Source organism: Mesoplodon densirostris, chromosome X (genome assembly GCF_025265405.1).
Source record: "Mesoplodon densirostris isolate mMesDen1 chromosome X, mMesDen1 primary haplotype, whole genome shotgun sequence".
NCBI lineage: Eukaryota > Metazoa > Chordata > Mammalia > Artiodactyla > Ziphiidae > Mesoplodon > Mesoplodon densirostris.
In genome coordinates, this window is record NC_082681.1 from 91,868,081 (window position 1) to 91,893,612 (window position 25,532).

Genomic DNA, 25,532 nt, shown 5'->3' on the forward strand with positions numbered 1-25,532 from the left:
AACACCGCACCTCATCACTTTCCCATTGGCTACCCTCGGGCCCACCAATCACCGGGCCACCTCCCTTAGCGACCTTATAGACGGTGCCGGACGATTGGTCTCGGGGAGAGCTGAAGGGAAGAAGACCCTTTACCTCAGCCTGCCGATGTCTTATCCAATGGGAGAAGTACCAGTGGTTCTGAAGACCCAAACGCAAAACAAAAAACAAGCGCAATCAGTGAGCAGGATGTGCTCAGATAGACTCGAGAGCCTCGCTGTCGTTCTCCCCCTCCTCTCCCCTCCCCGTCAGCAACTACGCACTTCTTAAATCTGCCCCTGCCCCAGCCCTTGCTTTCGCCCCTGCGGCGGCGAACTCGGAGGCGGCTCCTCGCGGCTCAGGGGGCACTCAAGGAGCCTGGGGTTTAGAAATCGAGGGTCTTTGGTTTGGGGCCAGGTTTTGACGTGGCGTTCCCCATTTCTGCAAAATAGCTCTAGCAATAATAATCGCACCAAAAAACGTAACTTCCTCTGCGTCATGAAAATGATAGTGATTCAGTTCATCTGCTAGATCTTTCTAGGACTTTCTATGTGTTCATCGACTCCATACTTCTCCTTCCCATCCTTTCCTTTCCATTTCCTCAGTGTATGCTGTTTTTAATTCTATTTTAGATTTTGGGGAGCCAGCTGGATGGTCTCTCGTGAGGCACGGTGGTGGGGTTCTGGCTTAGGTGTGGGATTCGTGTCAAGGATCTGCTCCTCACTTAAACCCTAACCAAATCAGTGCCTCTCTCTGAGCTTGTTTCCTCTCCTCTAAATAAGGAGTCCCTAAAAAGACATGTAGGAAACTGCCCATTGCAGGCTTGTTGTGGTAGCAGAGGATTGGAGGCAACCTAGAGACCCATCACCCAGGGGAATGAATAAGAAAAATGTGATACATGTATAAGATGGACCACTAGAATGAATTAGGTCTACATAACGGCAACATGGCTGGATCTCTCAAAAACAGAATGTTGAGTGAAGAAAGAAACAGAACAAGATTTATAGTACAATACTGTTTATGTAAATTAAAACACGTAACAATACCATACATTTTCCACAGATACACATATATGTAAATAAACACATGAACGGTGGATTGGAAGGACGTACGTTAAATACACGAGAGTGGGTGCCTATGTGGAAGGGGACATGGGATCAGGGATGGGTGATGAAGGGGACAAAACAAAACAATAAAAAATATAAGGGCCTCATATGAACCAATGATGATATAGTGTGCCAAGAACTGAGGAGTATGGTCAACTCAATTCTGTGCATCTGAGAGAGTAAAGTAATTGAGTGCCCAGGGAACAGGCTGGCTGGGGAGACTCCCAGGCTTTTTTTTCCCCCCTGTGACATCCCTCCCTCTGAATTTAATCAAAGCTTACCAAAATCCGAGCTGTATACAGTGGACCCTTCCGAAGGGCTCCTATCCCAGACTGAGCAGTCCCTCCAGAAGACATTATTTTGTGTGTGTGGGGGGGGGCGGACATTACCTAACCCCAATAGTTCCCCCCAAGTTTGATCCCCAATTCCCAGTCTCCATACTCCATGGTGGTCCACTTTTAGGAACACCTTATCTGGCTTTTTGAGAGGAGACTGATACGGGAGTTGGGAGTGGTACCTGGGGGCTCCAGGCTTTGCAAAGAGATGGGGTACTCAAGTATCCTGTCCCCCATGTTCAGAGCCTGGGCCAAGGGAGGAAGATCTTATGAGATGGGAGTCTACCCTCTTGCTACATACATACATACCGTTTTCAAGTTCCATCTCTCTGACCACTCTACTTCTTGCTGCAGGCACATACTCTATTTTGTCCCCTCTCAATTAGGTGCGTATGTGTACATGTGTGCACACGTACACGGTATATGTCTCCACATACAGGCATTTGCTCACATGTGTGCCCCAGGCAGGAGTGCCCCCAACAAAGTCACACAGACACACTGTCTCACTTGACCATACCTCCCCACATGTAGTCACACAGACAGGACACACACATATGCACACACACACACACACACAGAAAGAGAAAACATCCAATATAGCATTGTTCATTTCAGTTTTCCATTTACAAAATCCAATGGTGAATCCACGCAGTTAGAAAAAGGAAATGGAGGCAAATCCTCCTGAATGTACCCTATCTACCCCCACCCCTGTGGTGCCCCCACCCCACCCCCTGAAAGGCACCCCCATCACTATCACTGAGAGAACAGGTACCCCCCACCCCCAGCCTCTCAGCCACTCTGGCCTGGCTTTCCAGGGCCACTCCATAGCCAGGCTCATTAATGTCTCTCCTGCCTAGAGTGCCTTCTTCATCCCTCTTGGGTCAAGGCTTGCACAGTTCTGGAGCTGTCTTGGAGTAGGGAGGGAGTGTAGTACAAGGGCTTCTGTAGGGAAGGGAAAGGGGGTGGATAAATACAGATCTCCCTCTCTCCCAGGAGATGAGAGGGGGACAGAGAACTTGGGCAAGACCAGGCAAAGAATGCCAGTTTGGCTCACCAGTCCATAAGACTCGATGGGAGCCCAGAGTGGACTCTGCCCTGGGAAGGAGGCTTGGGATCTCCCACCTGGGGATTCTGGCTGCAGTCTGCTCCACTTGGGGTGGAAGTAATGGTGGAGGGAGGAAGAGGGGAAGGGCTGTTCAGCGCAAGGAAGTTGGAGGCTGAGGGCCCAGAAGGCCAAGGGTTACCACAGAGGGGCTTGAGGCTCCTGAGGCTTGAGGGGGACAAAAAGAGGTCAGAGAGGAATGGACTCAAGTCCACAGTGCCTTGGAGTTTATACCACTATGACTTACCAAGGCCCTCAAAGAATTTTCATCTTCAGGAGAGTATCATGAACTCAGGAGACAATTCTGGGGTTGAATTCCACTCTGACCCCAGCCTTTGGGATCCAGCCATTCTGGAGAGTTTGACTTTCTCCCTACACTTCCATGGGGTGGGGGGCTGCTCCTGCCTGTATGGCACCCAAATCAACCCCGGTGGGGCTGGAGTAGATTTCCATCCTCAAGAAGAAGAGTTGGGGCACGGGGATCCAGGAGGCAGCTTGAGAGAATGCAGCCAAGCTGGGGTCTCTTCAGCTCAAGGCGTGTACTCACATCCTGCTCTTCACCTAACCTGGGCCCATCCCAGAAGCCCTTCTCCCTCCCCTCCTGGCTTCTCAAACAGATGCTCAAGAAACACTTGGGAGGTCTGGACATGGTGGGGACGGAGAAAAGACCAGGCTTGGGACCAGGGTTAGCCTAAAACAACATTGCACACATCATAGCAATTAAACATTCCTTGCTCCCTGGGAACCCAGCACCCCCTTCGGTCCCTCTTGTCAGCAGATCAATTTCTCCCTAAACATCCAGGCCTTGCTAAAGGTCTTGGAAGGAGAGGGTACGTGGGAGCAGAGGGGACAATAAGGACTCTGGAAGTCTATTTTACAGGACAAATTTCCCCCTTCTGGACAATGTCAGAGGAGAGACATTAAAGCAAGAAAGCCTGTCTCCTCAGCTGTGAGTAGAAAAACCTGCATTTTCAGTTTTTTTTTCTGAATTGTCACTTCTGTGTGTATGTGTGTGTGTGTGTGTGTGTGTGTGAGAGAGAGAGAGAGAGAGAGAGAGAGAGAGAGAGAGAGAGAGAGAGAGAGATTGTAGAAGTGGAGAAGGAGGTGGCGGAGACGGGCCCCACAGAACTAGAAATGCCTCTTTCCCAGTCCCTCACCCAGTCCCCAACCCTGGGGAGGTGCTGGCAAAGGTGCCTAGATTCCAGGTGGTTCGAGGGGCTGGGGCCAGAGCTCAGAAAGAAAGGCTCCTATTATGGAGCCCCACCTCTCCCCTTCTGTTGGCCCCATCATGGTGGCCCTGACTTTCTCCCTGCCTGTCTGCCTACCAGCCTGCTTCACATGACACAGTAGGGTTCTCTAGGAGCCGGGGCACCTCCTGTGCCCCAGCAGGGGGCGTGAGTCCTCAGGCACTTCTTGAGGTCCTTGTTGAGCAGGAAGCAGACGATCGGGTTGACGGCAGCCTGGGCGAAGCTCATCCAAACAGCGGTGGCCAGGTAACGGTGGGGCACGGCACAGGCTTTCACAAACACTCGCCAGTAGCAGGCCACAATGTAGGGTGACCAGAGTAGCAGGAAGAGCAGTGTGATCGCGTAGAACATACGGCCCAGCTGCTTTTCACCCTTGACCTCGTCCATGCCCAGCAGCCGCCGGCTGGCTGCATGCCCATTCTGCCGGATACCCAGCAGGGTTGGTGGCATGGGCCCACGGCCAAAGCCAGCGATCCAGTTGGCAGCAGCCTGGCCGGTGGCCCCAGGGCCATGGAATGTCCAGTTCTGGCTTATGGCTGGCACCATCTGCACGGGCTTCATCTTGCGGTGACGATACTCGAAGAGGAGCAGCTTGCCATAGACAGCATGTGTGGCTGCCATGAGCACAGCCAACATAAGCATGAAGCCCAGCGTGTCATTGGCCTTGAAGTAGCGATGCTCAAAGATGCACTGGTCCTCCTCACGGATGAACTTGTAGGTGCCCACGTCGAAGACAGGTGGGAAGGCCATGGCCACAGACAGGGTCCAGGCCATGCAGATGACAGCTGCGCATGTCCAGAGTGTCATGCGCTTGGCGTAGAAGCGGTGGTGGGCGATGGCCATGTAGCGTGTGACGCTGATGCAGAACAGCATGAAGGCCGCATGGAAGCAAAAGAGCACAGCCATAAAGGCCACAATCTTGCAGCTGAGCGCACTGAAGGTCCATGAGGAGCCGTGGCGCACAGAAGCCAGCACAAAGGGGAAGCAGACGGCAGAGCGTATGCCATCAGCCAGGCACAGGTCCAGCAGAAAGTAGTAAGGAGCCTTGTGCAGGGCACGCTCCTTGAGCACCAGCAGGGACAAGATGGCATTGCCTGCCAGGCTCACGCACATGATCAGTCCCAGCAGCACCAGCTTCACGTAAGCCGATGCTGATGGTGGAGACAGTGCGCCGCTCACCTCCTCGGGCTCTCCAGTGGTGTTGGCCATACTGAGGGGCAGGGGCTGCTCCCAACCCTATGGGGTCAGCCAGTCCGGTACTCGATGGGCCCCGGGGGACTCCATCAGTTTTCCTGCTGGGCTGCACCTGCAAATGAGGACACAGACACAGAGAGACAGAGATATGAGGGCAGGAAAGAGAGAGAGAGAAAACACACACACAGGGGCACAGAGACAGAGTGAGAAAAAACAGAACAGAGATAGAAAATGGACATAAATTGAAACAGAAATGGAGGGGATGAGAAAGAGTGAGAAGAGACAGGGAGAGAGACAGAACCAGAGAGGCAGGAAGTGGGGGAAAGAAGGAGGGCGTAGGCAGGGAGGGAGAGAAACACAAGAAAAAGAGACAGTGAGAAACAGGTGGAAAGGAAAGGTGAGGAAGAAACAGAAAGGGCAGTGTTAGTATGTCTAGGTGGCCTCCCCACTTATTCCCTGGCTGGTGTCAGGCCCTGGCCCACTGCTGCTCCTCCTCCCTCCTTGCTGGGTGAGGAGGTGCTTCGTCTCTCTGGATGTCGTCGGTTACCCGCTTCCTCCATTGGTGGGTCCGTGGGATGGGGATATTGGTGCGGCTCTTCTCTCCCTTTGCAAAGCCCAAAGTTTGTGTTCTTCAAACTTTTTAAACTGCCACCCATAGTAAGAAATACATTTTACATCACAGCCTGGTACACCTACAAGCATGTGTACATAGAGCTGAACCAAAAGTTTCACAAAACAGTACAGATCCTATGTATAATGTACCTAGTTTCTATTCTGTTTCACAGATGTTTTGGTTAATGCTGGTAGCCACTCATTAAATAGGTTTCTTTATTCATAACCAAGCATGTGCTTAGCATGCTCGTGGAACAATGGGAAGACCAGTGTGGTTGGAACAGGGTGGCAAGAGAGACAGTGGAAGGTGAATTCACAGAGGGGTCTGGGGCCAGATCGTGCAGGGCTGTGGGCCATGACAAGGACTTGGGTTTTTACTTTAAGTGAGGTGGAGAGTATATGTGAATATAAAGACGTAGGTATGCTTGTGTGTATTCATTAGTTGAAAAACTATTTATTGAGCATCTACTGCATGCCAGGCACTGGTGATACAGCTGTGAAATAAACCGACAAAGATCCCTGCCCTTGTGAAGCTGATATTCTAGATAATAAAGAAGATACGTAGGTGAAGTATACTAGGTCAAATGATGATAGGTTCCTAAAAATAAAAATAAAGGAGGGAAGGGGGATAGGAAGTGCTAAGGGTGGGAGAAGTGCAGTTTTAGATGAGGTGGACAGGGAAGGCTTCACGGAGGAGGTGTCATCTGAGCAAAGACATGAAGGAGGTGAGAGAGTGAGCCATGTGGACATCTGCGGGAAGAGAAGTCCAGGCAGAGGGAACAGCCAGAGCAAAGGCCCTGAGGTGAGACTGCGTGTGGTGCATTTGAGGAAGAGCAAGGAAGAGGGTGGAACACAGTGAGGGAGGGGAAAGTGGTAAGAGGTGAGGTCAGAAAGGTGGTGAGGGGCTTCCCTGGTGGCGCAGTGGTTGAGAGTCCGCCTGCCGAAGTAGGAGACACGGGTTCGTGCCCCGGTCTGGGAAGATCCCACATGCCGTGGAGCGGCTGGGCCCGTGAGCCATGGCTACGGGGCCTGTGTGTCCGGAGCCTGTGCTCCGCAACGGGAGAGGCCACAATAGTGAGAGGCCCGTGTACCGCGCAAAAAAAAAAAAAAAAAAAAAGAAAAAAAAAAAAAAAAAGAAAGGTGGTGAGGCCAGATCACATAGGCTATGGTGAGGACTGTGACTTTTACTCTGAGTGAGATGGGGGCTGTGGGACGGTTTTGAACAGAGGCGAGATGTGACATGACTCAGGATTGAATGGGATCCTGCTTGCTGCGGTGAGGAGCACAGATCATGGGAGGCAAAGGTGGAAGTAGGGAGACTACTTAGGAGGCTCTTGCAGTAATCCAGGTGAGGAATAACAGCACCCCTGTGCCTCTTGCCCTGCTTTGCTTCTCTTCCTAGAATTTCTCTCTTCTAATGTACTATATAATTTACTTTTTAAATAGTTGTTTTAATTAATTAATTAATTAATATTGATATATATAGTTCGTGTACGGTATTATATAAGTTACAGATGGACAACACAGTGATTCACAACTTTAAAGGTTATACTCCATTTATAGTTATTATAAAATATTTACTTTAAAATTTTGGTTTATTGCCTACCTCTCCCTATTAGAAGGAAAGCTCCACAAGGGTAGGGATTATCGACTCACACACTCTCCTCTAGAAGAGCAGTGCACAGCCCATGGTAGGCCCTCAGTCAAAAGCTGTCAAATCAATTGGCTGAGGGACTAGAGGGGCTGGTGGCTCAGGGAGGGCTGCCTGGAGGCGTCCAGGTGGGATTTGCTGAGAGAGCTGTCTGGGCAGTGAGTGAATGGGACAGCACAGGCGAAACGTGGGGGGGAAGCAGGAGAGCTCCTAGCGTGTGTGTGGGCTGGGTGTGGGGTGTGACAACGTAGCAGGGCAGTTCCCTGAGGAGAGGCAGCAAGGCAGAAGCTGGAGAAGCTCAGAACTCCTGCTGGGACTGGGATGGGCTTGAAGTTGGGGGAGGTGGGGCTTGAGTGGATGTCTTTCTACCTCGTCCCTCCCAGGAAAACAGCTTCCCTCTGCACTGTTTCCCAGCTCAATCCAACCTGGCCTGCCACAGCCATCTGGGGCCAGACTTTGATGGCACCCCAAAGTCTCAGAGCTGGTGCCAGTGGGCCAAGAGAAGGTGCTAGGGCAGGGGCTTGAGAGAAGCGGAGTTGGTGGGCCCCTTCGGCCCCTCAAGGCCTCATAGCTCCCACACAACTGTGGACCAGCCGATAGCTGGGTGTGTGTAAATATGCACACACACACATACACACACATACACACACACTCCTTAGCCTTGAGGAGAGGCAGGGAGGAAGTGATAGAGACAGAGACTGAATGTAAGACAGAGTCAGAGAGACACACGAGTGACAAAGAAGGAGAGAGGAGCAGAGAGAGAGAGAGAGAGACAGATGGAGACATAGGAGGGAGGGAGGGAAGGGGTGGGAGAAATACACAGAGAAAGGAGAGAGCCTTACACAGAGAAGAGGAGATAGAAATAGAGACAGAAAGAGGAAGAAGAGATAAAGTGAGAAAAAAGAGAGAGAGAGACACACACACAGAAACAGAGAAAGTACAAGAGACAGACAAGGGAGAGAAATAGAGACAGAAAGCGGAAAAAAAGAGAGACAGAGAGAAAAAATAGAGACAGAGGGAGAGAGGGAAGGAGGGAGGGAGACAGATAGAAGGAGAGGGATAATGTCAGGAAATAAAGAGAGAAAGATATAGAGAAATAGACAGGGATGGGGGGTGAGAGACAGATAAAGAGGGGACGGAGACAGAGGCAAAGACAGAGACAGAGAGAGGCAGAAATAAAGATGGAGACAGAGAGAGGGAGACACAGAGAGACACACTAAGACCGAGAAGGTGGATAATGTGTAGCCGAGTCCCAGTGGAAACAAAAACAAACACTAAAACAAAACAAACAAAACAAAAACCCATAAAACAATAGAAGCAAACAAACAAAACTCTGGTGTTGCCTGGAAAGCTGGGGTGATTATATAAAAAGTGAGGAGAGTGTTCTTCTAAGCATAGACTGGCAGCCACAGCCTGGGACCATCCAAGACTAAGGATGCATGTGCATACACATAACATGTACACACCTGCTCATGCTCAGATGCCCTTAGAGATACACAGACACCTACACGCACACTCACAAACACATAGGCTACTCCTATAGAGACCCATGGACAGCAACCAGCTCATTCACAGGGGCACTGGTATGCACACATGGCACTCATACACACACACACACACACACACACACGGTATATCGTGTATGCCACCTCATTCACACAGGCACAGTGTACCCTGCTTAAACACCAGTGCTTTGTCCTCAACAAAGACATTACTGCCCCCTAGGGGACATTTTGGAAATTTATAGGAGCATTTTTGGTTGCCACAGTGCTGGGTGTGTCCTTCTAACATTTGGGGTCCTGGGCGAGGATGCTGGCCATCCAGTGACCTGTGGGGCAGTCCCACACAGCCAACATATGTCCCCCATCCCATAGGATTTTGGACTTGGAATGAACTGAACCTAGAATCTAACTCTATTTCACAGTTAAACACAGTTGTTCCTTTGATTTAATATACCCTGAATTATCCAGGAATGTGGCTGCCATGTAAGTCTAGAGACTGTACTTTGTTTTGTGGAGCACTTTCCTTGAGTTGTTCAGTATTTCGGAAACTCTCACCCCTAGGCCTTTGCCTGTCATTGGCCTGCACTTCGTACAAGGGGCAGCTTCTGATTTTTCCCCTTCTCCTAAATCTACGTTTACTCATTATAAGATGTTACAAGCTTCTAATTCACTGAATCTCCCGGAGAGTGTCATGCCCAAGCATTTCCATATTGAAATGCAAATTATTTTCTTATAAGTCACTTTTATTTCTTATTTATTTATATTAGAGTTAATATAATGTGGCTATTGTATAAAATACTATATGAATTTTCTTTTGAAATTATATATGCAGAGAGACTGTATTATCTAAGAACTTCATGTCCAGATAGTAAAGGGGTGTTACAAAATATGTTACATAAAAGAGGGTGTTGGGTATGAGAGGGCTGAGAATTGCTCATATGCACAGACACACTCAGACACACATACACGTGCAGTGGCCCACAAACCCACAATTATAACTCCAACATACACACAAACTTTCAAATTGTGACAGATACACACACACAAACCTACTCATTGTCACTCACCCGTAGACTCATATATACCCTTTGTCTCAGTGTACCTGATCATTCAAATCCTCTCACGTATTTAAACTTTTGCAACACAGGCGCAAGAAAACAGTGGCATACCTATATCATCACATATACAAACATGGTTACACACGTTAACACTCAGTCACTTACATACGCCAGCATGCTCACATGCACTTGAACCCTGCCACACATATGTATATACAGACTGCCCCTCAGATACCCACAGAAAAAACAGACAAGTAAAAAACTGTATGTACACACATGTACATACTCTAACACATTCTAACATACAGAGACCAACTGATCCAAAACCTCTCACATAGATTAGGCACACTCAACAATACAGATGTGTACACCCTAGCACAGGTATACACAGATGCCCATTCATGTACACGCTCACTCATGCAGAGAAGTAGACCAGCTCCAACACAGACACAGACACAGACACACACACACACACACACACACACCCCTTAACAATATGCAAGCACAAGCAAACACAAAGAAAAAAGCCAGATATAGTGTATACAGATACACTCTCACACACAGATGTCTATACACACACAAACTTGCTCACAAACCAGATACCTACTTGACATATACAGCCTGCAACAGGTATACACCCAGAGACAAACCCGTGCAAGTGCACAGAGCAGCCAACTCCAGAACGCACAGGTGGAAACATTAGCAGAGCTGTCTGGGGCTGGAGCAAGAGGGGGCTTGAGGGGACCATGTGAGAAGGGAGGTTGTAAATGTCTGAACTGCTTCCTGTCGAAACATCCCAGATAGTCAGATTATTACTTTGGTTGCCACTGGTTGTTCATCATCAGTGAGGTTTTTTGGCTTTGCCCATACATGTACAATGTTTGTTTTTCTTTTAATTTGATCTCATTCTTATTTTTCCACAATTTTTTCTATGAAAATAGAAGGGCTGTATGATTGTAGCTGTTATTACTATTATATAGAATTAGGTGTTCCTAAAGAGAATATAACAATTTTGTTAATTTCCTTGATTGTTGCTTCTTTACTAAAAAAAAGTTTTCTTCTAGAACATTTCAAACAAAAATGTAGAAAGAATCCTGTAATGAACCTCAGGGAATCCATCACCCAGACTCACTACTCATAGGGTCTTGTTTCACCTATAACCTCACCCACTTCCCCCACTTCCAGAGTATTCTGAAGCATATCTATTATGCCATTTCATCCATAAGAATTTCAGTAAGTATTTCTAACAGATAAGAACTCTTGGGCTTCCCTGGTGGCGCAGTGGTTAAGAATCCACCTGCCAATGCAGGGGACACGGATTCGATCCCTGGTCCGGGAAGATCCCACATGCCGCAGAGCAGCTAAGCCCGTGCACCACAACTACTGAGCCTGCACTCTAGAGCCCGCGAGCCACAACTACTGAGCCCGCGCACCACAACAACTAAAGCCCGCGTGCCTAGAGCCCATGCTCCGTAACAAGAGAAGCCACGACAGTAAGCCCACGCACCACAACAAAGAGTAGCCCCCGCGCACCGCAACGAAGAGTAGCCCCCGCTCACCACAACTAGAGAAAGTTCACGCGCAGCAACAAAGACCCAACGCAGCCAAAAATAAATAAATCAAATAAATAATTTTTTAATTAAAAAAAAAGATAAGAACTCTTTTTAAAACATTACAACATTTTTATTATTTCTTTGTTTATTTATTGATTTACTTGCTACTGGCTTTTAATATTTAAAATTTGGCAAATCTGATTCTTGGTGGGATTTCATAATTAATTTCATAATTAATTATTATCTTTTGTTCTTAGGTAAAACATTTGTCAGTAAATGAGTGCAGCCTGACTATAGTTGAATTGAATTGATTCATTAAAGGGAACTCTAGGCCTTTCTGGGTTTATCTCAGAGTGCTGCTTAAAAATGCAGAAGACCTAAAACTTGATTTTTGGAAAAAATCAGTTTTCAGAAGTCACAAAGGGTCACACAAAGGGTCAGTCTGCTGACCCCTTCAATACTTTATATTCACGTAGATTTAATTTTAAGATATTTCTTTCCCCATCAAATTGGACTTTTTGATTAAAGCTGGAAAATCAAGAGATTCATAAGACAAACACAGTAATCTCCCCTCCAAAATAATCCAGGATGTTCCTAATTTAAGCAATTTAATGAGGATTGTCTCAAATTTGAGTTCCGCTGCCCAGTTAGCCCTCTTTTCCTCAGCCTAAATGTCCAATTTGTGTGGAAAAGTTATCAACAGAAATCTTCGCAGTAGGCTATGTTGGTCAACTGACCACAAAACACTCTATCACACAGAGAACGATTTGGACTTTTTGAAGCATCTGGAAGAGGAAATTAAGAAACTGGGCTCTTTTTTGAGATGAGTTAGAATATTCTTAGATGGAGTTCAACCAGCTAGTAACAGGGTTACACAATTAACAAGTAAAGCTAAGATGCCAGCCCAGTAGAATCTCATATGTTAGCAGTCTGCTGGGAAATTGTCCACACTATATTTGAGACCAACAAGGTAGAAGAAATAGGACAGGGGCCACTTTTAATTATTTCTGTTAGGAGATACACTGGTGACAGGTCAAAGGACATCGAGATAACACTAACCCAGAAGATTGCTGAATCAAAGGGGTTTTCATTTTATACTGATGTTTCTCAGGATGTTGATTAACTGTGCTTGGTTTATAGTACTAGTCAGAAAGCCTGAAGAGAAATGCCAGAAGCACCAAAATAAACTAAGGTTGAAATATTTAAAGTGATACATAAATATTTTGAAATATTGTGGAAACTCTGCATAAATCTGTGGACTAATGCTGCTGTTGTGATGGCAGGAAGTTTACAGCTGGAATTTGTTCTGAAAATGACTCTCATCCACCGAGGAGCCTTATCCTATAAAAGTTTGCCAGAAGGTCTAACTTCCACAGCAAATGATGCCAGGTGAATTTAATTAGATCCAAGGCACTACCCACCCACTTGTCAGCTTTCTGTGAAGCACTGGAATCAGTACACCCTTCTTATTGTTTTAAGCCTAAGTGTGTAAAGATTTTATAATGGATTTATGAGCTAAAAGAAAAATTTCAGTATTTCTCTGTGAATGATTCTCACTTTGCAGATTTGATGCTTACTGGCTTCCAACACATGGCTCTTTGAGCACATGAATAAAATTACATCAAAAATTTTCTACACTCAAAGATACATGAAAGTGTACCGACAAGATTCGTGGATTTGAAGACAAACTTCAACTTAGAAGAAATCAGGTCAAGTATGGTTCCTTGGGTGATGTTTAGTTAGCATTATAAGTTAAATACTAAAGAAGACTTACTAGGATGAATAGAACAAGGTCTACTTAGGGGAAAACTTCATCATTATTTTTAAATACTCAAAATGAAAATTTTCTGTTGGACCCAAAATTCATGAGCATTTGTTACAAGAAATTTCAACATCACATTTGACTGAAAGAAAAGAAAGAGGTGTTAGATTTAAAGAAGGATCTCACCTTTGAAGTACAAAATTCAAAGACTAAGAATTATAGATTATTGATGAGAAAAGTTTTAATTAAATTAAAAAATACCCTTTGACCATTTGCTGCCACTTAGGCAAACGGTTTCCTGTTGATGGTGACTACCAAGAGACAGAAGAGATTATGTAGCTATTCTGAGCATAAAACCTGGTCTCTGCCTGGGCATAGCAAGAACAAGTGAGTTATAAAAGGGAGGTGAAAAAGGGAGGCACGAACAAGCAGTTGTTCCATTTGTTAAGAAAGGTTGGTATGATGTGAAAGCACCAGCCATATTCAACACAAGAAACTGCACCTGATGCTTCAGAGAAACCAAAATGGTACCTGATGACCCCAAAGCTCATGCTTTTGAGGTGAGTTTTGCTGACCTGCACAACCATGCTGCTACATTTCATACATTCAAGCTAATTAAGAGGACATTAGGGCAAACTATGCCTAAACAATCTCCATGGAATGGGTCTTACCTTCAACAACATGCCTTCCAAGATCAAGAAGAGGCAGGCCACAATGGAAGTTTATATCCGTGTCAAAAGTACCAATGGCTATTTGCTTCATTTGTTTTGTTTGGGTTTTTACCAAGAAACACAACAACTTGGCATAAGAGATCTATGCTCAGCACCAAGTGATTTACCAAATCATGATGAAAATGACCATAAAATAAATCAAGACAGTCATGACCAAAGATGCAGAAGAAGTGGGCACGAATGTTGACCACTACACATTTGCATGAGTGAATTAAAAAGTTATGTTTACAGAAGTGAGCTCAAGTGTACTATGAAAAAATTTGGAACAGATTTCATTTGAAAGTTGCATACAAATTCAATATTAAATAACTCTCCTAAAACTTGGCATTTTAATTTTTCTTACCACAATTTTCATAACATAAAGAAAATGTAAGGAATTTCTTTTCACCAAACCCCAGTACCCCTATATCCTCTTAAGTTTACTACAGTGTGCCATACAAATATTTCACCTTCTCTGTGTGCCTGACACATTCACAGCTAGTCGTATTGCGTGGACACTTGCACACATGAACAGATACACAGCACGCAGGCATAGGTGTACATGGAGATTCAAATTTACACACACATTCAGACTTATCCCCGCTGATAGGTGCAGTCAGATGCTCACACACACACCTCCTCTTCTACACAGAAAGAGGCATGTGTGTAGGTGCCCACTTACCAGCAAATCATGCAAAGATTTCTATAACACACACACGCACATATATAACCACCCTTCTATAGAAATACAGGCCTAGGCACCGATACATTTGCCATTCACATGGGCACGTGCACACACATACACCTACAGACCAAATCGTATGGACCTATATATGGACCTTTCAGACACAGTCATGTATGCACAGATGTAAGAACTTGACATTCAGTCGCAGGGCAACTGCTGCTCACATCCTACAGATCCAGGCCCTTCCCCACCCCAGGTTCTTACACTAAGAGATTAAAACCTACCATCTTATACGAACCCTGCCCTGGCACACATACATATACACACAGTACAGACTTGCTCGCCCATACAAACACATGGCTCAGGCTCACTGCTACACACAGAGGCAGGCAGGCAGGTGAAGCAATGCAGGCTCACACATACACACCCACAAAGCCACTGCTGCTTATAAACACAGACAGACACACTCATTCACACCTACACACACATTCACATGACACAGATACACACATCCTAGTACATGGCCATATAGGCATAAATCTTCTACACACACACACACATCCACCTACATCATCACACATAAACCTGAATACCAACCTTCTTACATTTACAGACACTCACAACATGCACACATTTACATCCTGACCACTATAAACCCGTTTACATATTCAGATAAAATCGCACTGCGCACTACCACAGATACAGGTATATGCACTCATACACTCAGATGTGTGTATGCTGGGAAGCATACACACAGGGCCAAACCTCTTCCATCAACCTCCTAGACCCACACTTCCATCCTCATACACCCATGGTTTTATATACACACTGGGACACATATAAGTACAAACCCACTTTTATGTATAAACACACCCTCACATACACCCACGATCTGCTCATTCTCTCACACATACATGTGGATACTGATAATGTGGCAAATACACACATAGAAACTACCCCATTCACACTTGCAGATAGACACATACTGTCACCTACACATAGGCGCATGTGACAATTATAGTACTGGATAACACCTTACGTGGCACAGAGGACTCATTATGTACCAGGCACAGTCCAAAGCACTTTTTGAATATTAACTCATCCAATTCTCACTCTATGAGATAGGTAGTATTATTACTCCTACTTTACAAATAAGAAACTAGGGCTTAATTGAGGTTAGGTGACTTGTCCAAAGCCACACAGCTAATAAAGGCAGAATTAGGATGTAAACCCAGAGCCTGGCTCAAGACCTTACAGATCCAACTTATTCACATGTAGAAACACACTCACCTCATACACATATACAGATACACACTACTTTAGCACAAGCACATGCACACACAAGCCATGAACTGACAGGCTCAGGTACAAACAGTTACACACATACACATACACAAATATGGACATGCTCACATTTACAGACACTCCAGCAGAGGTGTATCTTGCCCCAGGAAAGATATACACATTCATACACACGCCCACAATCATGCACCCCACCAAAACACACCCACACTACTAAACACACAAAACACCCACATATACCACCTACACACCATCTAAATAAATCCACACTCACATACAGATGCACCCACATTCTCAGATACTCTCCCCAACCAGATATACCCAAACGCTCTCACACACACTACCCACCTATATTCACATGCACACACATCACCCAGATATACCCTATCTCCTCCCATACACCATCCAGAGAGAACCGCACACATCCTACTTAGATATACCCACTCCCACATGCCATAGCCCAGGTGGGTACACATTCTCTTTCTCACACACACTATTCAGATGCATCCACTCTCACACACACACCCAATACTGATACACACTCTCTCACACACATCCCATCTAGACACACCCATCCTCATACACACATACCTCAAATATACCTACACTACACACATATCTCAAATACACCTACACTCACAGGCACTCCACCCAGATACAGCCACACTTTAAGCAAACTTCCAACTCAGTACACCCACACTCTCACATACAACATTCAGATACACCCAAACTCACACACACTCCCAACCCAGAGCCCTCATACCCAACCCAGGCAAACCTACAGTCTTTTTCACATGTGGTATCAAGATACGCCTACAATGACACACACACCATTCAAACACACTACACTTACACCCCACCCAGATACTCACACTCACCCAATTCAAATACATCCACACGCACAGATACCCACATACACATAATCCAGAGACACCCACTCACAAACAAATCCTATCCATATATGCCCACACTTCTCATGTTCTTTCTTTGTCTCTCTGTCTCTGCCTCTCTCACACATACACACACAAACAGAGCCCACTCAAACAGCCCCAGCCAGATACATCCACACTCTCATACATACACACAACATCCAGATTCATCCCATGTGGACCACTGAGACACATTCACACCCATATGCATCATCTAGATACACTCCACTACCATCTAGATACACTTGCAAATTCACACACACACATCCCATCCAGATAATCCAACTGTCATACATACCACCCAGGTGCACTTCCCCAGACACTCCACTGCCCAAATACATCCAATGTTCTCATCCTCTCCACACCACCCAGATGCCCCCACATTCCAAACTCACACTTCCCACCCAGTAATGTCCCCCAAACTCTCTTTCTCACACCTCATCCAGTTATACACACACTCACACACATACCCAAGTACATATATACCCAGATATCCAACCAAAGCTCTAACAACACACCATCCAGATATACCTTCATACATACTCCACCACCTAAATACACCTGTGCTCTCACCCACCCACCATCCAGATGCACTCACATTCAAACACACTCCACCCAAAATACACCCACACACTGTCTCACAAACAGCCCAGATGTACCACACTCTCTCACACATCATCCAGATACACCCAGCCACACACCAAAACACTCACATTCACTCCCTGACCCAATCAAACCCAAACACTTCTACCTCATCCAGATACACCTACACACTTCTCCCACTGGATACATTCATGCTCTCACACTCCCACCACACTCAGAAACACCTAGGCACTCTCTTATACCTACACACAGTCCAGCTCCCCCCTCTCTCTTAATCACTATCATCCAGAATACCCACACTCCACGCACACCATGCAGGTATATCCATGGTCTCTCACACACCATACACACCTCACTCACATATACCCCCCACAGCATCTACAGATACTCCCAATTATATACACACTCACATACACCCCACCCTCACCCAGATGTGCCCAAATTCTCTCTCTTACACACACACACACACACACACACACCATCTAGATAAACTCTATCACACACTTACATTGCCTAGATACACTTGTGCTCTCACCCACCTACACACCATCCAGATATACCCACACTTGAGTGCCCCCACCCCAATACACCATACTCCTTCATACACTCACTCTACCCAGAAATACCCACACTCCCTCTTACACACATAACATAGATAGGTCCACACTGTAAAACATACATCATCTTGATAACCCCCCACTCTCTCTTGCGCCATCCAGATACACGCATACCTACACACCCCTCAAATATATATATCCTCACACATATTCCCACACAGCCACACCCAAAGTGTTACTTATACCATCCTCCACCGAAATAGGCCAATGGTCTCATAGTGTCTCACAAATGCACCATTCACACACACCCACATCCACACTCATCCCTCTCAAATACACCCAAATGTCTCACACTCAAACCCTACCCAGAAATGCCCAGGCTCTCTCTTACATACACACAACCCAGAACCTTTCTCTCTCTCTCTCTCTCTCTCTCTCTCTCTCTCTCTCTCATCAAATATAGCACCCACTCCACACACACACCCCACTCTACCTGGATATACCTTCACTTTTCACTTATACATACACATTTAGATCTAGATTTCTCCCTGGATAGCACAACTTGGGTGCTGTATGGGAAAACCATTTGCCAACCCTTGATACCATACAATGCCATTTTGTCCTGGGCCTTTGATGGTGGGGGGAGGATGGGAAATGAGGTCTTTGTGTTTCAAGAAATCCTTTTCTAAAGAGGTCACAGGCCCCCTTCCCTAGTAGGATATCAGTCATTTTTGGTTCTTACTTCTTGAGTGTGGATGATGACAGGAATTCTACTGAGACCCTCACAGAAGCCCAGCACATGGTCAAGGCCAGAGAAACCCCAGAAGGGGGTCATGGATTGCTCAAGTGTTTTGGCTTCCATCTTCTCAGATGTCTACACTATTAGAGCCAGGCATAGTCTAGCAGGGTACCTGACTTTCAGACAGGCACATAAATACACGCTGGAGTACACACAGCATCACGCAGACTCATAAGTACCCTCCCTTATCACCCTCTCAATGATAAGGCCTATCTGCACAAGCCCAAGGCCAAATCTTTCTCCCTCTCTCACATACATACCATGAGACAGGCACATGCACAAATACCTACACTCATCCCTACAATAGGCACACCCACAGCAGTGCACACTCACACTGCACTTGGTCCCACATATGCACATCCATTTATTCTCAAACACAACCATATATGCATAGCATACACTCACATGACATAATGCCCACGAAGCACATACTTTCACTCACAAACACAGGTGTACACACAGGCATATTTACATATGTCCACAGACAGGCAGACTCTGTATCACACCCAGTGAGACAATGAACAAACATGACACACAGAGGTGAGCTCCCAAATGTATACACATACAGCCCCAGACATGACCACATAAGCATATTCACACATACTCACACCAGGATGTACTCACACACACGAATACCCAGATGTGCACATACTTGTCACTTAGATGGTGTACTCATACATGGACATTCTAACACACATAGACTTATACACACAACTGGGCATGTACACCTATAAGCGTATTCACATGAACTTAGGTTTGTACATCATTCATTTCTGCATGCACAGAATTAGACATGGAGACACAAATGTACTTACAAAACATACTCACACAATTACGCACACCATTTATGTTGACACATGTTCATACACCCATATAAGAAAATATGCAAACAAAAGAAGACTCATGCACACATGGAAGAATAGTCACATATTCTCACACACTTGTACATCTGCACAAGAAGAATCGCTAACACTCATTACAGACACACACATGTAAAGACAGCCTCACACACACACACACACACTCAAATGCACTATAGGCCAAGAGTGGTGTGTATGTACACTCACTTACACTGTTCTACAACATATGCTCCAGAACAAACAATGGTAGATAAACACAAATACACATATGCAAATAATTAGAACTATACAAACTGGTGCAGTTCAGACACCACCTGTACATTCAGACAGACACACACCCAGGCATATTTACACACACATACACTTAGATGTGTGTGAATACACAGGCAAATATACAGACATGTTCACTCAAGTGCACACACAGCTAGATGTTCACACGTACTAGCATATACACACATTCACTCAGTCACTCACAGGCATTTCCACACACACATTCACACTCACTCAGAAATTCAAACAAAATACATAATGAGACAGGTGCATCCAAGTATTATGAGTTGTAGTTACTCATGCACACACCACACTGAGTGTGAGTGCACACTCACGCTAAGAGATGCACTCACACCACACTCAGAGGTGTACGCTCAGAGGTACAACAGTGTACCCAGAAACACAACTAGACATATACATGAATGCGGCCATTTACCTATGCACACAGCCTTTTGTGCATATATTTAAAGGTGTACAGCCCCCCAGCCATACCCATATATACAATCAAATGTGCACACATAGGCAAACCCACAAGGCATACTTTCATGCACAAAACATGTGCATTCACACACTCTCCCCTACCCACACAATTAGTTCTCCTTATACTAGTGTGACCATCTACACTAACATTTCCCTAATCAGATGTAGACCCATGGGTCTGTCTACAGACGATATGTATTCAAACATGCACACACAGACGGAGACATAATTCAAAATGCTGGAGAATCCACAAAGACATTCACACACAGGCCTACTCATACATATACATGACAGGCACACCCACGCAGAAGCATGTGTACCCACACTTACTCTCCCATACATGCATGGACACACACACATACACATGCCCTTACACTTACAAACACACCATTTAGATGCACTTGTATTCATATGCACACAGGGGCATACACAAATATACACAATCAGATATATCTGGGCAATCACCTAATAGGACATGTACACCCAGGCATTCTGAAACCCTCACACTCATACACATACAATCAGACATGTACACTCAAAGACAAATGTATACCTCATACATATATTTAGCCAGACATTCAACAGGCCTATTGGCTCAGAGAAACACACCCTCACTCAGGCTCAGGATCCAACATGCCCATTTGCTCACCCAGACAGACATGCAAAGTCATACCCACTCCCTTGTACACACACCATCCTACCCAGACACCCACACACTTTCACACCATCATGTGACCTGCTAACACACACAGACTCATACACATTCATAGTGCCCATGAACAGACAGACACACACAGCCATATGTTTTCAGTTGCACATATACACCCACGCTCAGGCCTAGATGCCTCTAGACCACAGGCGGGGTTCTCTCCCTTCTGCACCTAATGCTTCTTCAGAAAAGTCTACTCTATAAGCCTACTCTATATCTCCCACCCCTCCCTGCCCCCACAGAGGAGGTCTTCTGGGCCTCAGTGTTTCCCCTCTTCCTAACGCTCCCCTGGCCTTGAGGACTCTCCTCCAGCCACTGACCCCTCACTCAGTGTTCCACCACATCTCCACACCCAGAAACCAGCCAGCAGACCCAACTGTCCCTCCAGCCCAGGCTCTATGTTAGTAACTCCCTGGGACCCGTCCCCCACAGCTCTGGCTGCTGCATGGGCCACACCCGAAGCCCTGTGATCTCAGAAGCTTCAGCCCTGTCCCCACGCCCTGCCAACCACTGACCACAGGCCAAACTCTTGCCAAGTCTCCCCTCAACAGGGAGATGCATACATCACCAGAGTCAGCAATGCTGCAGGCTGCCAGTCAGGCCTCTGCTAGCTCACGGGGGCTAGAGCCTCTGTGTGTGTGTGTGTGCACAGACAGGGGAAAGTGCAGGAAAGGAGCCTGGAGGAGGGTGGGGGCAGGAGGCTCTGCCCACAGCCACCACTTATTCCTCCTTACAAATGAGGAGTAACAACACAGAGTTGCTCCTGCCTCCCCCTCCCCTCCCCTCCCCCATTTACCTACCTGCTGCCCTCCCCAGATCTCAGCCAAGACCCTGGAGAAGAGGGGCCAGTCCTTCCCCCAAACAATTAACGACAATATTAATCATGAACAATCAGCAACAATATTGACCATGAGCTTTGCTGACATTGCTTCAGGGCCACTTCTATACACATCCTTTACTTACACGCACCAACTCATTTAGTCACTACACACAGCCATGAAGGAAGGGTTACCAGCCTCTTTGACAGATGAGAAAACCAAGGTTCAATAAGTAGCACACTTTCACTAAAGTTGCAGAGCCAGTAGTTGAGGGAGGTGTCCCTGGAGAATCCAGGTTCTCCCTATACCAGGCTTTCCTGCTTCTTCAGACAGAGGGACCACAAGGCCATAATATCTGGGGAATCCCAGACACAACATGGGAGTCCGAAACAGACTGAGAGCCTTGGATGAAGGCTGGGGCCCACACTGTGGGGACAACGATGCTGTGTCTGGCGCCTGCAGGGTGTTGTGTGGCATGGTCCTTGCCTCCACCAAGGCATCAAGCAGACTAGGGCCTGGAAGTGCTCCCCACCCCCACCTCACCTTCCTTTTCACCCTACAGTGGCTTCCTCCCCCTAGCTGGAAATCACAGCAGTATCTTCCCTGGTGAGTGAGCAAAAGTCTGTGCTCCTTGTGGGGAGAGACAGGGGAAGGAAGGAAGGAAACAAGGAAACAAGGAGTGGGGGGTGGTCTGGGCTGGGAGCAGCTTCTCTGTCACGTCTACTCACCTGCCAGCTCACACACTCAGGCAGACACACACACACCCTGCATGCTGGCCAAGGAAGCTGGCGGAGAGTGGAGGAGGAGGGAGAGGGAGAGGAGGCAGCTGCAGGAGGCTGAGCCTGCCCAGGGTGCAGGCATCGTGAGGGGAGCACAGCCGGGCTCCAGGCATGCCTTCCACAGACAGCACACAAGGAAATATTAACACAGCCTCGTGCTCAAATGCGACCATAATGATAAAAACAGACCTTGTACGGGGAAACAGGTGGTGGTTCCCTTCCTCACGGGACATTTGGGATTGAGGAAGATGGGGATGGCTAGAGGACTCTCCAGGCTTGAGTGCCCAAGTAGCCCTGGTGATGGAGCAGAAAGAGAGAGAGACTAACAGAATCAGAGAGAGACAGAGAGCATGGCAGTGATGGAGACTCTGGAATATGTGTGGGGAGACAGAAGTCCCAGCCCCCCATCCTCGGTGGAGGGATGCTGACTACTTACCTAGGCTCTCTCAGCAGGGCTGTCTTGGAATCGAGGGAGGGGGCTCAAGCTGTCTCACTCAGGATAAATCACAGCCCAGGCCACATTGTGGGACCCTCCGTGAGCTGGCAGCCAGTGACATTCCTGCTTCTGTTGCCGTGGATACAGCCGGGCTGGTCTAAATCGCAGACATCAGGGGAAGCAGGCACTGGAGGAGTGCACTGGGCAGGGCTGGGGGTGTTGGGGAACACCAGGTGGGCAGCACACAGCCTTGGGGTGCCCAGCTAGCTGGCAGGTGGGGGTCCAGGCAGGTGCTTCCCCAACTACACACTCCCACCCCCATCTTCACGCCACCGCCAAGCTGGGAGGGGGGCCAGCACTGGCCCCTGCTACCCGTCTGCCCACCTGGCTGCCGGTCCCCCCTTCCCCCTCCCTGTCTGCCCGCTGGCCGCCGCCTTTTGTCCTCAGAAGACACGGTCCCCGCGGGGCTTCTGCCAAGCCTCCAGCAGATGCTCAGGGTCTGGGGCTCCTCCCTGGGAGCACTCGGGCCATGGCCTGGGAGAGCCCCAGGTTGTGGGAGCTCTCATCCAGGCTCACCTCGCTCCCCAGGCCTGTCGGGGATGGGGAAGAGGTGCAGGTCCACAGCCAGAGGCAACAGCAGAGGTGGAGTTGGGGAGGGGATGGACGCCAGAAAGAGGGGGTGGGGTGGAGAGAGAGGCTGGCCTGATAGCTGTGTCCCGGGTTTTAGATCCGGGTTGAGGAGGGTGGCTCAGAGCATCCGAGGGGGGGTCCTGATGCAAAACGGGGGCACCGTGGGCCTGCCGGAGGGACCCTCCAGGCCTGGGAAGCGCCCCAGGTTACACAAATTTAGGTCCCAAGATGCTGGGGACACCCAGCCTGGATAAGGCATCGGCGGGGAGCCCAGGGCACTAAGCTGGACCCCATCTGGGCTGTCCGTCCCCCCTCTCCTCGATTTGCACGGTCCCTGCCTCAGGGGCGGGCGGAGGAGGGAGGGAGGCAGGGAGGGAGAGGGAGGGAAGGAGGGAGGCTGAGCAGGCAGGGAGACTCCCAGCCGCCAGCCTGGTCCTCCCTGGGGCGGAGCGGGGCGGGGCGGGGCGGGGCGGGGCGGGGCGGGGAAGGGGGGCTGGTGAGGCCGGGGAGGACCCAGCTGGCTGGCTGGCCGGCTGGGTGGGGATGCTGGCGTGGCGGCTGTGCTGCCAGGACAATAGCTGCCTGGGGAATTCAGACTCCGGCCTTTCTGAGATGCTGGAGAGAGGCATGCGTGGAGGTGGGGAGAAGTGCATGGGCTACAAGTGCAGAGGAGGCAGGGGTGGGGGGATCTGCGGTTGGGGTCAGAGCAGAAAGGTCCTGTGGAAGTTTCTCAAAAGCTTTCGCTTGGGAGGGATCCTTAAAGCTCTGAGAGGTAGGATAGACAACCTTATTTAGAATGGGTTCTATGGGCATTTTCCCAGCAAGGCCTGTAGGTGGGAGGGGGTGGGGGTGGGGGCGGGGGCGTGGTAGGGAGCTCTGCCCATCCTTGAGCAACTCTTCTCAGGACGTCATCTCCCGTGCCACCCCTACTTTCTCTGGGCCAGTAGACAGATACGCACCCATAGTTATGGCCACGTTCCAGGACAGCAGAATGGGCCAGGGGAGGAGGAAGCCTTGTAGGCAGAGGTTCGAAGGCAAGGAAGAAATACTTCTGTCCTGAATAGATTAAATTGGGACCAAATGATGCCATAGTGGTTCCCCTAATTTATAGCATTTAAGAATTCCAGTTCTCTTGATATAAGCAATTTTCTTCTATTTTCTTTCTTCCCTCATTCATTAGTTCACTCATTTATTAAGCATGGCTGTATGCTAGGTCCAGTGGTGGGCACTGACAATGTAGGTGAATCAGACTTGCTCTCTGCCCTTAGGAAACCGTTGCTCCATTACCAAGCTGTGGTCCTGCAATCCACCTGCATCTGAACCCCCATAGAGTTTGTGAAACCCAGGCCTACCTCCCAGAAATACTAATTTAGGAGGTTTGAGATGAAGCTGCAAAACCTGTATTTTGACAAGGCCCTCAGGTGGTTATTGTTATGTTTGGGCATCATGCTTTGGAGAGGGAGGAAAACCCATGAGTCAAATATAAATTCACAATGGAAATTAGAAAATATTTTGAACTGAGTGATAATAAAAATACTATATCTGAAATTCTGTTGGATGCTGCTAAGGCTATGCTTAGAGAGAAATTATAGCCTTAAACATATATTATTCTTTAAAAAGGCTGAAAATCCATCTCAAGAAGTTAGACAAAGCAAATTAAAGAAAGTATAAGGAGAGAAATAGCAGAGATAAGAGAGAAATCAATGAAATAGAAAACAGAACCACAACAGAGGATTGACAAAGCTAAAAGTTGGTTCTTTGAAAAAAAAAACTAGAAAAATGATAAATCCCTGAGACTGATCCAGAAAAAAAAAATAGAGGGCACAT

At 47.4% G+C, this 25,532-nt stretch overlaps 1 protein-coding gene across 3 annotated transcripts; it reads right to left on the minus strand.

The window, feature by feature from the left end:
• Positions 1 to 98: 98 nt before the first annotated feature.
• Positions 99 to 24,003, minus strand: GPR173 (G protein-coupled receptor 173). 3 transcript variants are annotated; one of them, XM_060087928.1, is made up of 3 exons: positions 23,652 to 23,997; positions 23,076 to 23,232; positions 3,556 to 5,112 (listed from the first exon to the last, which is right to left on the minus strand). In XM_060087928.1, exon 3 carries the CDS (start codon positions 5,013 to 5,015, stop codon positions 3,894 to 3,896), a length of 1,122 nt encoding a protein of 373 aa, XP_059943911.1. In that variant the 5' UTR covers positions 5,016 to 5,112; positions 23,076 to 23,232; positions 23,652 to 23,997; the 3' UTR covers positions 3,556 to 3,893. The 3 variants fall into 3 exon arrangements, 2 of the variants coding, with proteins under 2 accessions (XP_059943911.1, XP_059943910.1); XM_060087927.1 differs by adding an exon at positions 22,829 to 22,933 and having other exon boundaries at positions 23,076 to 23,997; XR_009530930.1 differs by lacking the exon at positions 3,556 to 5,112 and adding an exon at positions 99 to 178 and having other exon boundaries at positions 23,076 to 24,003.
• Positions 24,004 to 25,532: the final 1,529 nt, after the last annotated feature.